Source organism: Aquarana catesbeiana, linkage group LG05, assembly GCF_042186555.1.
Source record: "Aquarana catesbeiana isolate 2022-GZ linkage group LG05, ASM4218655v1, whole genome shotgun sequence".
Taxonomy (NCBI): Eukaryota; Metazoa; Chordata; class Amphibia; order Anura; family Ranidae; genus Aquarana; species Aquarana catesbeiana.
In genome coordinates, this window is record NC_133328.1 from 389,296,929 (window position 1) to 389,311,432 (window position 14,504).

At 43.4% G+C, this 14,504-nt stretch overlaps 1 protein-coding gene across 1 annotated transcript in view; it reads left to right on the plus strand.

The window, feature by feature from the left end:
* Window positions 1–14,504, plus strand: part of SYCP2L (synaptonemal complex protein 2 like) — a 256,224-nt gene that overhangs the window by 182,487 nt on the left and 59,233 nt on the right. The window contains exons 29-30 of the mRNA XM_073632795.1: window positions 881–982; window positions 8,762–8,868. Of these exons, the coding sequence (XP_073488896.1) occupies window positions 881–982; window positions 8,762–8,868 (209 nt within the window). The remainder of the gene's footprint in view (window positions 1–880; window positions 983–8,761; window positions 8,869–14,504) is intronic.

The following is a 14,504-nucleotide window of genomic DNA, read 5'->3' on the forward strand; positions in this document are numbered from 1 at the left end:
GTTTAGATATTAATGGCTGTGTGTTGAGCTATTTTGAGGGGACAGCAAATTTACACTGTTATACAAGCTGTACACTCACTACTTTACATTGTAGCAAAGTGTAATTTCTTCAGTGTTGTCGCATGAAAAGATATATTTGTAAAAATGTGAGGGGTGTACATACTTTTGTGAGCTACTGTAAAATTCTGATTCCCCACCACTTACTCTTATAGCCAGAAGCTTAAAGGATAAGTTCACCTTTTGTAACATGTTGCACTCCTATTTAGGATGTAACATGTTACAAATCCACCGGCCCCCTCACCCCTCTGACTCTCCATTGTGACAAGTAACAGGGGATCTTCTCCCCCCTGCAATCTGTCACAATCTGCAAAGAACGTGGCAGTGCAGGGCTCCGCCCACCCATCCGCGTCATTCATTCACAGAGTTCTCAAATGGAAAACTACAAGGTCCAGCAACCTTTGCGGCGGTCAGCTTGTAGTTCTCAATGAACTACCACAACGCTGTTCAGTGCTCTAGGTAGATTATTTATGCTTCCTGGTAGTGTCTAACTGTTTGGCCGTGCGATGTAAGAGTCTGCAAGAGCTTTGCATTGCATCCACGATCTGCTGATCGTGGGTGCAATGCTTTCCAGGCTCCCAATAAAAAAATAAATAAATGCAATTTTTTACCTGCGAAAAGATGTGCATTTATTATTTTTTTAAGAAGGGGAGCTTCTCCTCTAACTCATTCCTTGCATCTGGCATTGCATGTACTCCTTTTTAAATTAGGAAAATAAATAATGTAGTTTTCCAAGCATTCAGATAACCATTAAATTGGTTATGTTTTTTTTCATTGTGCTACTTTTTTAAATTTGTGTTTCTTATCAAAATGTTTATATTAGATGATACAGAACCACAACAGAAGAGGAAAAGGTTGAACAGTGAGGAAATTGCATTCATGTTTCAACCTCGCAAACTCTTTGGGTCATGTGAAAAGAACTCAGGTACATGTATTGGTCTGTTTCTCAGGCAAAGAAAGATTTGATGTGCAGAATAATGGTTTTCTTAGACTTTGTTTTTTAATTGGTTGGGTGTGCTCTAAACTTATAGAGATTATGTGAGCATATACAAAAGCTCTGATCACTGTTCTCCATTTACAACACAACACTCTTACAGATATTTACAGCAAATATAACACATGACTGTTAGGATACAAGTGCTGATATCCAGCAAAATTAAGGGTGACCAGATCTGTGTAGCTGTACAAAGGAGACTTGACACAAACTAAGTGCAATTCTGATAAGGTTTATTAACCACTTCCCATCCGGGCCAATTCTGGCACTTCGCTCCTACTGTACATGTAAAAATCGTAATTTTTTTGGTAGAAAATTATTTAGAACCCCTAAACATTATATATGTTTTTTTAGCAGAGACCCTAGGGAATAAAATGGCGACCATTGCAACTTTTTATGTCACATGGTAGTTGCGCAGCAATTTTTCAAACACTTTTTTTTTTGGAAAAATTGTTTCATGAATTAAAAGAAAAAAAAAAACACTAAAGTTGGCCTTATTTTTTTTATATAATGTGAAAGATGATGTTGCGCCAAGTAAATAGATACCTAACATGTCATGCTTGAAAATTGTGCACGCTTGTGGAATGGCGCCAAACTTTGGTACTCAAAAATCTCTATAGGCAACACTTAAATTTTTTTTTTACAGGTTAGCTGTTTAGAGTTATAGAGGAGTTCTTGGTATATAATTATTGCTCTCGCTCCAACGTTTGCGGTGATACCTCACATGTATGGTTTGAATACCGTTTATATATGTGGGCGTGATGTACGTATGCGTTTGTTTCTGCGGGGATGAGGGCATTTTAAAAAAAAAAAATATTTTTTTATTGTTTATTTTGATATTTTGATTTTTTGATTTCTTTACACTTTCCCTTTAAAAATTTTTTTTGATCACTTTTATTCTTATTACAAGGAATGTAAGCATCTGTTCCCCAGAAATCTTGATCCGGCTCACGGATCATACGGGCAAGTCGGTAGAAGCACAGAAGGGGGGGGGGGGGGGTTGTTCCCTCCCACCGCCTGTAAGAATGATCAAGCGGCTGAACTGCCGCTATGATTGTTCTTACAGTGCAAGGAATCACCGGCTGAAGAGAACAATACCGGGTTGATGCCTGTAGGTGCAGGCATCAGCCCGGTATTACCACTGAAACGGGAGGATGTCCATGTACACCCTCCTGGCGGGAAGTGGTTAAAAAGGTTCTAAAGTCTTTAAGTTTTTCTACTTTTAATGCAATCTCTGTATTAATGTGAAAAAACTTTTATGTGCATCTCCCCCAGCCCCCCATAAACATTTATCTGAGCCCGATATCGATCCAGCACTGTGCCCAAGAGCAGCAGTGCTCTCTTTATCCCACAACTGGACTCAGTGAGAGTAGCCGAAGCCATTGGCCCCTGCTGCTGGCAATCAAATCCAGTGAGGAGGGAGTGGGCTGGCAGGGCCGAGATGTGCTGTGTGTGTCTACAAACATGCACAGCGCCACTCAGGATAGAGTCCGCACGTGTCCCACCATAGAAAGCAGTTTTCTATGGTGGCACACAGAAAAGAGGAAGAGCCCAAAATGCTAGCTGCGGACCCCAGAACAGGAGGCTCGGGGCTGCTCTGTGCAAATAACCTTTACAATCACTTCATTAAAAATAGCGAAGACCCATCCAGCACCACAAACAATATTCAAGCAATAGTGAAACACGTGTGACAAGTGAAACCTACTAAAAAAACAACCTAACAAAGTAACTATGATACACTATATACAAGCAAAGGGGGGGGGGTGATCAAGTAAGGCAGAAGGTGCAAGGAACAGAGGCTGAGATGGGTCAGGAAGGGGAACAGAGTGGGGAACAGGTAGATGCAGAGTAATCAGACTAAAAGGTAAATGTCAGCAAGGATCAGGGCAAAGGCATTAAGATCAGGATGTATGGCACACATGTCAAAACAAGGAGGCATTGGGGAAAGCTAGAGGAGGACTTAAATGCCCTCCCAACATTCAGCATGAAGAGCTGACCAATTCCTGGTACCCGCTGGCTGTCTAGAGGCGCCCCCTGTTGGATACTGGAACTACAACATTCAGATCGGAGGACCGCAGTGCCACCAGCAGGTACTCTGGTTCCTGAGAAAGACTAAACTGCTAATTATTATATTGAGTAATTTATGTGGTTGTGTGTATCTAAATCCTTCTTTTCTAAATAGATTCTAAAAGGCTGAGCAACAGTAATGCCCAAGGGTTAAAAAAAAGAAAAAAAAAACACTCTTTTTTAGTAACACATTAATTGCACAATAAAGAAATTTGATAGGGGCAGGGAGCGGCCGTCCTAGGCTCTCAGTGGCTTGTCGGGATGGCTCAATGCCTGGACTGATCCCTGTGACGTCAGCAGAGAGCAGACTTAAGTCCGCTCTCTGCTGAAAATGGGTCACAGGAGTGCAAAATGAATTGCACTCCTGTGATCCATAGGAGAAGCCCAGCCAAACAAGCTTTGGCTGGACTTCTCCTTTAACCACTTCCCAACCGGTGGTTCAGTTATCCTGACTGGGCATCATATGACGTCCAGCAGGATAAGCCGCAAACACGTGCCTGGGGGGGCACGCGGCGATCGGTGGTGTGGTGTGTCAGTCTGACACACCGATCTCAGTAAAGAGCCTCTGACGGAGGCTCTTTACCACGTGATCAGCCGCGTTCAATCACGGCTGATCACAGTGTAAACAGGAAGAGCCGTTTTATAGGCTTTTCGTCACTCGCGTCTGACAGACGCGAGTAGAGGAGAGCTGATCGGTGGCTCTCCTGATGGGGGGGTCTGTCAGCGCAGAGTCCCAAAACCCCTCCTCCTCCCCCCCCCCCCCCCCGCGGATGCCCGCACGGGACCACCAGGGATGCCCACAACAGACGCCCTCCAGGTATGCCACCCTGGACCACCAGGGATGTGCCCATCAGCAATGCCTGCCAGTGCCATCAGTGATGCCTATCAGTGTCATTTATCAGTGCCACCCATCAGTACCTATCAGTGCCCCCATAAGTACCCATCAGTGCCACTTATCAGTGCCCACCAGTGTCACCTATCAGTGCAGCCTATCAGGGGCCATCAGTGCCCGTCAGTGCAGCCTCATCAGTGAAGGAGAAAACTTACTCATTTACAAAATTTTATAACAGAAACATGAAAATCTTTTATTTTTAAAAAATTGCTGTCTTTTTTTTTTTCATTTGTTTAGCAAAAAATAAAAACCACAAGGTGATCAAATTCCACCAAAAGAAAGCTCTATTTGTGGGAACAAAATGATACAAATTTTGTATGGGTACAGTGTAGCATGACTGCGCAATTGTCATTTAAAAAGTAACAGTGCTGAAAGCTGAAAATTGGCTTGGGCAGGAAGGGGGGAAAGTGCCCGGTATTAAGTGGTTAATCATTAGCCTGTTACATTTTAGAGGTCAGTTACCCAAAATGGTTTGGACTCTATAGAGTTGGAAGCTAGTTAAATGATCCTGGGATATGTGTATTCCCAATTGGGATCTGAGTATGTGTGGTTGGTGAGGTGCCACTTTCATACTCATTAATGGGATACAATACTGCCTTTTGTTTTTTGTTCATATTTAAAATTAATAGTTTAAAAGGTGAAGAAGCATTGTGGTCTTAGATTATGCAAATGATTATGTTTTATATAGCAGACAGATAGTTGTGTTACATTTTTATCCTTGAACCATGATGAAAGTACCACTTATTGTGGGTTCATAGTATTAATAATATTTGGAGCAGTTATATAAAAACTGAAGATATTTCAAGACACAGTTTATGGCCTATTAAGACTTATGAAGTGTCCTATGACACGTTCTTAGCTAAAGCAGTGATGGCTTATTGGAACAGGAATTTTGATCCCTTCATGTTAAAAAAACAATTAGGCCCCATTCACACTTGTACGACTTGGGACTGCAAAGTCGTATGACAAGTCGTTCCCCATGATTTCCAATGATTACCATTCATATTAGTGCGACTTCAAGTCATGCCGACTTCAATGTAGTCCCAGCACTACTTTGGTCCGACTTTGATGCGAGTTGAGGTCCATAGACCTCAAATCTCCCTGAAGTCGTGGTAAAATCACGTGACTTTCAATTCACGGTAGTGTGAAAGGGGCCTTAATCAGCCACCTCTTTAGACAAGCATACAGCCTGAGCTAGGTTATTTTCTTTTGTGACATAGTGCTTTCATATTTGATGGGCAAACCAATATTCTTCTTTATATACCCCCCCCCCCCCATTTCAAATAGATTCTAGTTGTTGCTACAATGTTTCAATGCTTTTAAATTGTATGCATCTGTCCTTGGAACGTTTTACATATTGTACTAGATAAAACTACCTCATTACATTGTGCAGCACTTTGAGAGATCTTGAAAACTTATAGTTAATATTAAAACGGCAGTACATATCATCAAAGATCATCACAAATGCCCCTAGCACTTCTGAAATTGAACAATAAATGTCTCACCTGCTACCTTCTTCTTGGTCAGTGCAGTGGCGGAATTACCAGGGTCGCAACAGTCGCACTTGCGATGGGGCCCTGGTATTCCGTCACTGTCAGGGACCCCAGCGGGGTTGCTATTCACTCAGCTTTGACCGGAGACCGTGTCTCTCATGGAACAGTAGCACAGAGACACTGGCATTGACAGTTTTATCTCCCTCTCCCTCCGTCCTCTCACACGGGATGACCAAGATCACAGCCGATCTGCTCCACTTCTCCCCCCTCCCCTCTCCTGTGTGTGCTCCGTGGGCAGTCAAGTGTGAACGAGCTCACATTTCCCATGGAGCACACACAGGAGGGGGGAGAAGGGGGAGCAGATTGGCTGTGTCCTCTGTCATCCCGTGCAAGAGAGGATGGATGGAGGGGGAGATAAAACTGTCAATGCCGGTGTCTCTGTGCTGCTGTTCCATGAGAAACATGCTCTCCGCTCAGAGCCATGCTGTCCTGAGTAGGCAGACGGCACTGATAGGAGGCACTGATGGGCACTGATAGGAGGCACTGATGGGCACTGATAGGAGGCACTGATGGGCACTGATAGGAGGCACTGATGGGCACTGTTAGGAGGCACTGATGGGCACTGTTAGGAGGCACTGTTAGGATTCACTGATGGGCACTGTTAGGATTCACTGATGGGCACTGTTAGGATTCACTGATGGGCACTGTTAGGATTCACTAATGGGCACTGTTAGGATTCACTAATGGGCACTGTTAGGATTCACTAATGGGCACTGTTAGGATTCACTAATGGGCACTGTTAGGATTCACTAATGGGCACTGTTAAAAGGCACTGATGGTCACTGATAGGAGGCACTGATGGACACTGATAGGAGGCATGATGGACACTGATAGGCACTGATGGACACTGATAGGAGGCACTGATGGACACTGATAGGAGGCACTGATGGACACTGATAGGAGGCACTGATGGACACTGATAGGAGGCACTGATGGACACTGATAGGAGACACTGATAGAAGGCACTGATAGGAGTCACTGATGGACATTGATAAAAGGCAGCTATGGGAGGCACTGATGGACACTGATAGGAGGCACTGTTGGGCACTGATAGGATTCACTTTTGGGCACTAATAGGATTCACTGTTGGGCACTGATGGACACTGATAAAAGGCACTGATGAGCACTTATAGAAGGCACTGATGGGCACTGTTAGGATTCACTGATGGGCACTGATAGGAGGCATTTATGGTCACTAATGGGCGCTGATAGGAGGCACTGATGGACACTGATAGGAGGCACTGATGGACACTGATAGGAGGCACTGATAGGAGTCACTAATGGACATTGATAGAAAGCAGCGATGGGAGGCACTGATGGACACTGATAGAAGGCACTGATGAGCACTGATAGAAGGCACTGTTAGGATTCACTGATGGTCACTAATAGAAGGCACTGATGAGGACTTATAGAAGGCACTGATGAGCACTGTTAGATTCACTGATGGGCACCGATAGAAGGCACTAATGGGCATGGATAGAAGGCATTTATGGGCACTGTTAGGATTCACTGATAGAAGGCACTGATAGGAGGCATTTATGGGCACTGATAGGAGGTATTTATGGGCACTGATAGGAGGCACTGATAGGAGGCACTGATGAGCACTGATAGGAGATGCTGATGAGCACTGATAGGAGGCACTGATGGGCACAGGCTACACTGATGAGCACTGATAGGCAGCAATGATAGGAGGCACTAATGTGCACTGATGGGTGGCCCTGATCGGCATTGATGAGCACTGATAGGCAGAACTCATAGTCTACACTGATGGGCACTGAGGAACACTGATAGGCATTACTCAGGCAGCATTGATGGGCAGCATTGAAGAGTACTGATACAGTAGGTGGCACTGATGGACGCTGTTAGGTGGCAATAATGCGCACTAATATGTAACACTTGTAGGTGGAATTGATGGGCACTGATAGGCGGCATTGATGGGCACTAATAGGCGGCATTGATGGGCACTATTAGGTGGCATTGATGAGCACTGATAGATGGCACTGATGATTGGGGCACTGATTATCAGTGTAAACAATTTACTGACATACTTGACAGTTAACGGCAGTCCTTTCCTAACACAGACACAGCGTGGGAGGAAAGGGCTGCAGATAACCGACAAGTCTGTTTAAATGCGATCAGCTGATCACATGGTAAAGGGCTGCTGTGATTGCGCTGGATTCACATCTCAGGGGACATGCGGGAAGCACGGTTCTAGGAGGATGTCTATGGACACCCTCGCAAAATTGGAAGCCCGGGGCTCGGATAGAAGGGGGGCCCATCATGGTTTCTTACACCGGGGCCCTGAAGGTTCTAGTTACACCTCTGGGTCAGTGAGACTGCCCACCACAGTATTATGCCAATAGTGAAGTATAGGAGAATGCAGGTCAGCTTTATGTTTGATTCATAAGCATCAGAACAGCGCCTTGCTGTTCATGTCAGCCTTTTAATACCATTATTATGGGTAACAACACAAAAACATCCAGTCAGAACAGTACAATCCCTCTTGACATGTATTTGAAAAGCTTAATTTTATTAACATTCTCACGCTGCTTCTCCTTTGTGGGTTAAACATCAAAAGAGGTTAGAACTTTACAAAAGTGTTTTTTAATTACCCATAAAATTTGGATATTTAGCACTAAACAACCAATGTTGTATACAGCAAAACTCCAAGCTAACAGCTAAACACAAACTTGTAATATTTTTTCCTCTTGATCTCCTAAAGGATTTGAGATTTTGTTTATCCAATTTTGTGTTTTATGCACATATAATGGCACATTGCACAGTCCGGAGGATGACTCCCGTCTTCTGACTCCGGCTGCTACCTGAGTTAACGTTGCTACTTCTTGCTGAACCTGGAGCAGCAGTGTGTTACCTGTCAGGCTCTGCAGTGTGATAGATGTGTGAAAACCACAAACTGGCTGTACAGAATTATATATACTTTGGCAGGTAAAACAGTACTTATATATGTATTTTAACTGTGTATTTAGCTGTCTGAATGGAGTTCTGCATTAATGAATATGTATGCCATATTTTTTATAACATTTCTTCTGTAATTCCTATAATTTTTATATATTGCTGCTTATGTTGTTTTTATCATTGTATGAGAGGTCATGCTTTATGATCCTTGCAGATGCAAATAAAGTTTAGTTGATTTATTAGTTGCACTAAGTGTTACATTTTCTTCCTATGTGGCTTTAGTAAAATCAGAAGAAGCTCCATCAAGTTCCAATGCTGAAGACATCGCAGGATGCAGCTTTGTTTCCTCTTTTGAGAGCTTCACTAAACAGCTTCAAAATAAAATGATGGTAATCTGCTAATATATTTTTTTTTTCTGAGAACACACAGGCCCTCTTTTCAGTGTCCCTTGTAGCCTAACTATAGCCAACATTTCTCCTGTTTTTTTTTTTGTCTCCTTTTCACCAAAACAGGCAATGAGCTAAATCTCTTTAAAGCAGATGTATACCCCACTTGATTTTTACCTACAGGTAAGCCTATAATAAGACTTACCTGTAGGTACAAATAATATCTCTTAAACCTTCACAGTTTAGGAGAAATTGACCCTGCATGCAGCCGCTGACATCAGCGGTGCATGCACTCTGCAGGTCCTACGTATCCTGCCGGAACAGAGTCGTGGCTCCGGCCACCCGCAGCGCTGGAGCCAGCGATCCTGGAAGAAATGCAGAGGGAACATGTCATCTCCCTCAGCGGTGACGGAGCACCACTGCAGGGCTTCGTTCTAAGATAAGTATTTCATAATGTGCTATTATGCATACTAGCACATTATGCTATTGTCTTGCAGGTTCTTTGTTTTTTTTTCCTTGTTTACTACCACTTTAATGAGGACAAAAATGCCATAAAAAACTCCTTTGAAGCCTTTTCGCCACGCTACTTCAAGATAAAAGTAAATTGCTGGAATAAATAAATCGATATTAAAGTAAATTATTATTGATATTAAATGATGTTTCTTTGCTGGCTTTTTTTTTTTTTTTTTGCCTGTCTGCCGAACAGGGTGCCAGATGGGAAAAAGTTCAGGTCAAACTGGGGTTTGGACCAAACTGTCACCCGAAGTCTTCTGTCAGGACCTGGATCACCTGCTGGTGGTACTGTGGTATCTTGGGCCAGAAGGTTGCAATTCTGGTGTCCACCAGCGGGTGTCTCTAAGCAGACCCCAGTAATCCATTCCAACTGATGCTGCCTTCTGGGAGATACCCACTGGTGGACATTAGAATTACAACCCTCTGCCCAGAGAACCACAGTGCCATCAGCAGGTGATCCATGTCCTTACAGTCTTCAGCAGAGTTTCATCACCTGATAAACACCTTGGAGCTTCTGGCAATTTTTCTGTCCTTTCAGCATTGGACCAACATGTTTGAAGGGATAATCAAACTGGATTTAATTGTCAATGCCATGTCAGTGGCGTACATCAACCATGTACATGTCAGGCGTAGAAATTGACAGACAGATTGCCTCAGACTGCAGCCCCAGGACACAGGAGAGTGGTCCCTACACCTGGAGGTGTTCTAGGACCTGTGTCACTGGTTGGGTAAGGTGGATGTGTACCTCCAGGTTTAGCAACAAACCAGACAGGTGTGTTATCTAGGTGCAGGAATCCACGGACAAAAGCAGTGGATGTTCTGGTGGTTCCACGGGATCAGTACACTCTGATCTATGCTGAAACATTTTTTTTTGCTTGCTTTGCAGGTTGGAGATTTAGAGCATTCCAGTAATCCTCAGTGCTCTGGACTAGGTCAGGTGGCTGTGGTATGGCAACCTGGTAAATCTCTTGGCAGACACTTTGTTGGCTCTGTCAGTTTGTCTGGGTCTTCTGTCCCAAGGTCAGATTTACTGCCCTGCTTCACAGTTGCTGGCTTTAACAGTGTGACTGTAGGTTCTGAGGGACAGTGGCATCTCTGAATCTGTGATTCCTACAAAAATAAAAGCTTGAAAGTCTCTTTTCCTTCAAGGTTTATCATCAGATGTGGAAGGCATACTTCACTTGTCTGGTTGCTTACACGCAAGGGGATTCTCCATGTGAGAAATCCTCTGCTCCCTGCAGCTGGGTCTGGACCAGCATTTGGCTCTCAGCACTATCAAGGGCTAGGCTTCTAACTTGTTTCAGACAGCAATGCCCATTCACTAATTTATTACAACCTTTGTACAGGTTGTCCCCCATATAGCTCCTCTTGTATGTTCCCTTGTGACTGACCATCATCCAAGCTTATGGATCAGGTTCCACCTTTACCTATCAAGGTGCACTCTACTATATCTGAGTGCTTCTGGAGCTTCAGGTGTCCAGAAAATGTTTCCCTCGATTTGCATGGCTGCACCTGGTCTTTCACTGTTCACACGTTCGCAAAGTTCTAGGTGGACATTGCAGCCTCAACTGATGCCTGCTTCGGGTGTAAGGTCCTTTGAGCAGTAGACAGACCCCAGTTATCTGTGGTTTCTTTGGGGCTATTACTGTGTTTTTTTTTTAAATTTGCTGTGTTGCCCACCCCTCAGTTTGACTGCTTTTGGATTTCTCAAAGGTTAAAGTCTTCCTTTGTTGTTGAGAAGGCACTTAGGAGTTTTGCACTCATCAGAAAATCCTTTTCTTGGAGTCCATTGCTGAACACAGGTCCCACCCCTCTGTGTTTATGATCAAGCTTTCGCTACTGCTTTATGCCAAAACTGAGGTATGCTGGAAGGGGGAGGGGTTATCCTGGCCTGGCCTACTTTTTTTTTTTTTGTCAGTGTCTAGTCTTCCTATAGGTTACTTTATACCCTGCAGGTGAAAGATTTCCTGTGTCCCTTAAAGTAAAGTTCTACCCAAAAGTGGAGCTTCTGCTTATCTGATTGCTCCCCCCTCAGTGCCACATTTGGCACCTTTGGGGGGGGATATACCTTTTTTTTTTTCTTTTTTTTTTTTTTTTTTTTTCCTTACAGGTACCCTGTCCCCACTTCCAGGAGACCTGGCCGTGGCGAATTTACATCAGCAGCTCGGCCCCCCTACTCCTCCCTCCCCCTCTGCCGGGCCAGTGAGAGAGCGCTTCCCGTATGCACAGTAGGGACCCGGCTGTGAAGCCAAAAGGCTACACTGCCGGATTTCCTTACTCGCAATGCAGGCGGCAGCACCCAACCAGCCGATGTAAATATCAGCTGAGGTGCCGGCAAGGCTGGACTCCAGGACAAGTAAGCGTCCTAATGTTAAGTCAGCAGCTAAAGTATGTGTAGCTGCTGATTTTTAATTTTTAAAGGGGCGGGCGAAACTCTGCTTTAAAGTGTTTCTAAAGCGAAAACATTTTTTACCTTAATGCATTCCCTGCCACTTGCTGCCCCCCCTTTTCCAAAACACTTACCAGAGTCCTGTATTGATCCAGCACTTTGCCCAGCTGCAGTTTTTCCTCCCTGTCTTTCTTTCTCTTAGAGGATGTTCGTGCAGCAGCAAGAGCTATTGGCTCATGTTGCTGTCAGGTGGAAACAGCACCATACTCATCACTTTTAAGCCATTTTTTCTGTTGTATAATATCTCTCTCTCCTTGAAAGCACCATAGTGTTGGGACCCATCTCCCTCTATAACATATCTTTAGCATTCGGCTCTAATCAATCCGACATTCACAGGGTGAAGCATCCTACTCTGTCAGCCGAGATTAACAAGGTGCCTTCTATAGTAATCCAGTCTCTCATTCCAAGCCCTACTCCATACCAAGCCAGGTACAAAAGATGTTAGTACTCACTCAGAGGTCTCTGACTTGACTGTTAAACTCTATGCATCCAGATCACAACTTTCCTCTAGTCCAAGAGACAGGACTGCTGCCACAGCTCCTACTGAACTCTGTACACTTCTGGGACTACTGCCTTGAGCAGGGCCTTGGCTGTGCTGACTACATCTGTATAGATGTGGGGTAATTGGCTACCATGCCCCACCAGCACTAGACTCCTCCCAACCTGGCATATATTTTGGCACTAACCCCACCCATTACATCACTAGAGGCGGACTCCAGCTAAAAGGGACCTAAAACTTGATTACACTAGTCCCTGTACCCCTACACCATTTTGGGACAGAGCCGCCTAGTTGCAGACTAACTGCACTTGCTTACAAACTCTTTAATGTACTCCAAGAAATGGATGTTACAATGAGTTCTAAAAATTTTAACAGCAATAGTCTAATGCTAACTATCAATTCGAACAGTGTTTTTGTTCATGATGTTTCATATTACTTTTCAACTATTAACCACTTCAGCCCTGTACCATTTGGCTGGCCAAAGACCAGAGGACTTTTTACAATTTGGCACTGCGCTGCTTTAACTGGTAACTGCGCAGTCATGCAATGTTGTACCCAAACGAAATTTGCGTCCTTTTTGTCCCACAAATAGAGCTTTCTTTTGATGGTATTTGAGTGCCTCCGTGACTTCTATTTTTTGCGATATAAATGGAAAAAGACCGAAAATTTTTTTAAAAAATTATATTTTCTTCTTTTTGTTATAAGAAAAATCCAATAAACTCAATTTTAGTCATACATTTAGGCCAAAATGTACTCAGCCACATGTCTTTGGTAAAAAAAATGTCAATAAGCGTATATTTATTGGTTTGTGCAAAAGTTATAGCATCTACAAACTAGGGTACATTTTCTGGAATTTACACAGCTTTTAGTTTGACTGCCTATCTCATTTCTTGAGGTGCTAAAATGGCAGGGCAGTACGAACCCCCCCCCCCCAAATTACCCCATTTTGGAAAGTAGATACCCTAAGGAAGTTGCTAAGAGGCATGTTGAGCCCATTGAATATTTTATTTTTTTGTCCCAAGTGATTGAATAATGACAAAAAAAAATAATAATTTTACAAAAAGTTGTTACTAAATGATATATTGCTCACACATGCCATGGTTATGTGGAATTGCACCCCAAAATACATTTTGCTGCTTCTCCTGAGTATGGGGATACCACATGTGTGGGACTTTTTGGGAGCCTAGAGGCATACGGGGCCCAGAAAACCGAGCACCGCCTTCAGGATTTCTAAGGGCATACATTTTTTATTTCACTCTTAACTACCTATCACAGTTTTGAAGGCCATAAAATGCCAAGATGGCACAAACCCCCCCCCTCCCCAAATGACCCCATTTTGGAAAGTAGACACCCCAAGCTATTTGCTGAGAGGCATGTTGAGTCCATTGAATATTTTATATTTTGTCACAAGTTGCAGAAAAATGACAAACTTTTTTTTTTTTGCACAAAGTTGTTACTATACAGTGGGGATGGAAAGTATTCAGATCACCAAATTTTTCACTCTTTGTTATATTGCAGCCATTTGCTAAAATTATTTAAGTTCATTTTTTTCCTCATTGTTGTACACACAGCACCCCATATTGACAGAAAAACACAGAATTGTTGACATTTTTGCAGATTTATTAAAAAAGAAAAACTGAAATATCACATGGTCCTAAGTATTCAGACCCTTTGCTGTGACACTCATATATATAACTCAGGTGCTGTCCATTTCTTCTGATCATCCTTGAGATGGTTCTACACCTTCATTTGAGTCCAGCCGTGTTTGATTATACTGATTGGACTTGATTAGGAAAGCCACACACCTGTCTATATAAGACCTTACAGCTCACAGTGCATGTCAGAGCAAATGAGAATCGTGAAGTCAAAGGAACTGCCTGAAGAGCTCAGAGACAGAATTATGGTAAGGCACAGATCTGGCCAAGGTTACAGAAAATTTCTGCTGTACTTAAGGTTCCTAAGAGCACAGTGGCCTCCATAATCCTCATGGCGTTTGCTAAAAAAACACCTGAAGGACTCCAAGATGGTAAGAAATAAGATTCTCTGGTCTGATGAGACCAAGATAGAACTTTTTGGCCTTAATTCTAAGCAATATGCGTGGAGAAAACCAGGCACTGCTCAACACCTGTCCAATACAGTCCCAACAGTGAAGTGTGGTGGTGGCAGCATCATGCTGTG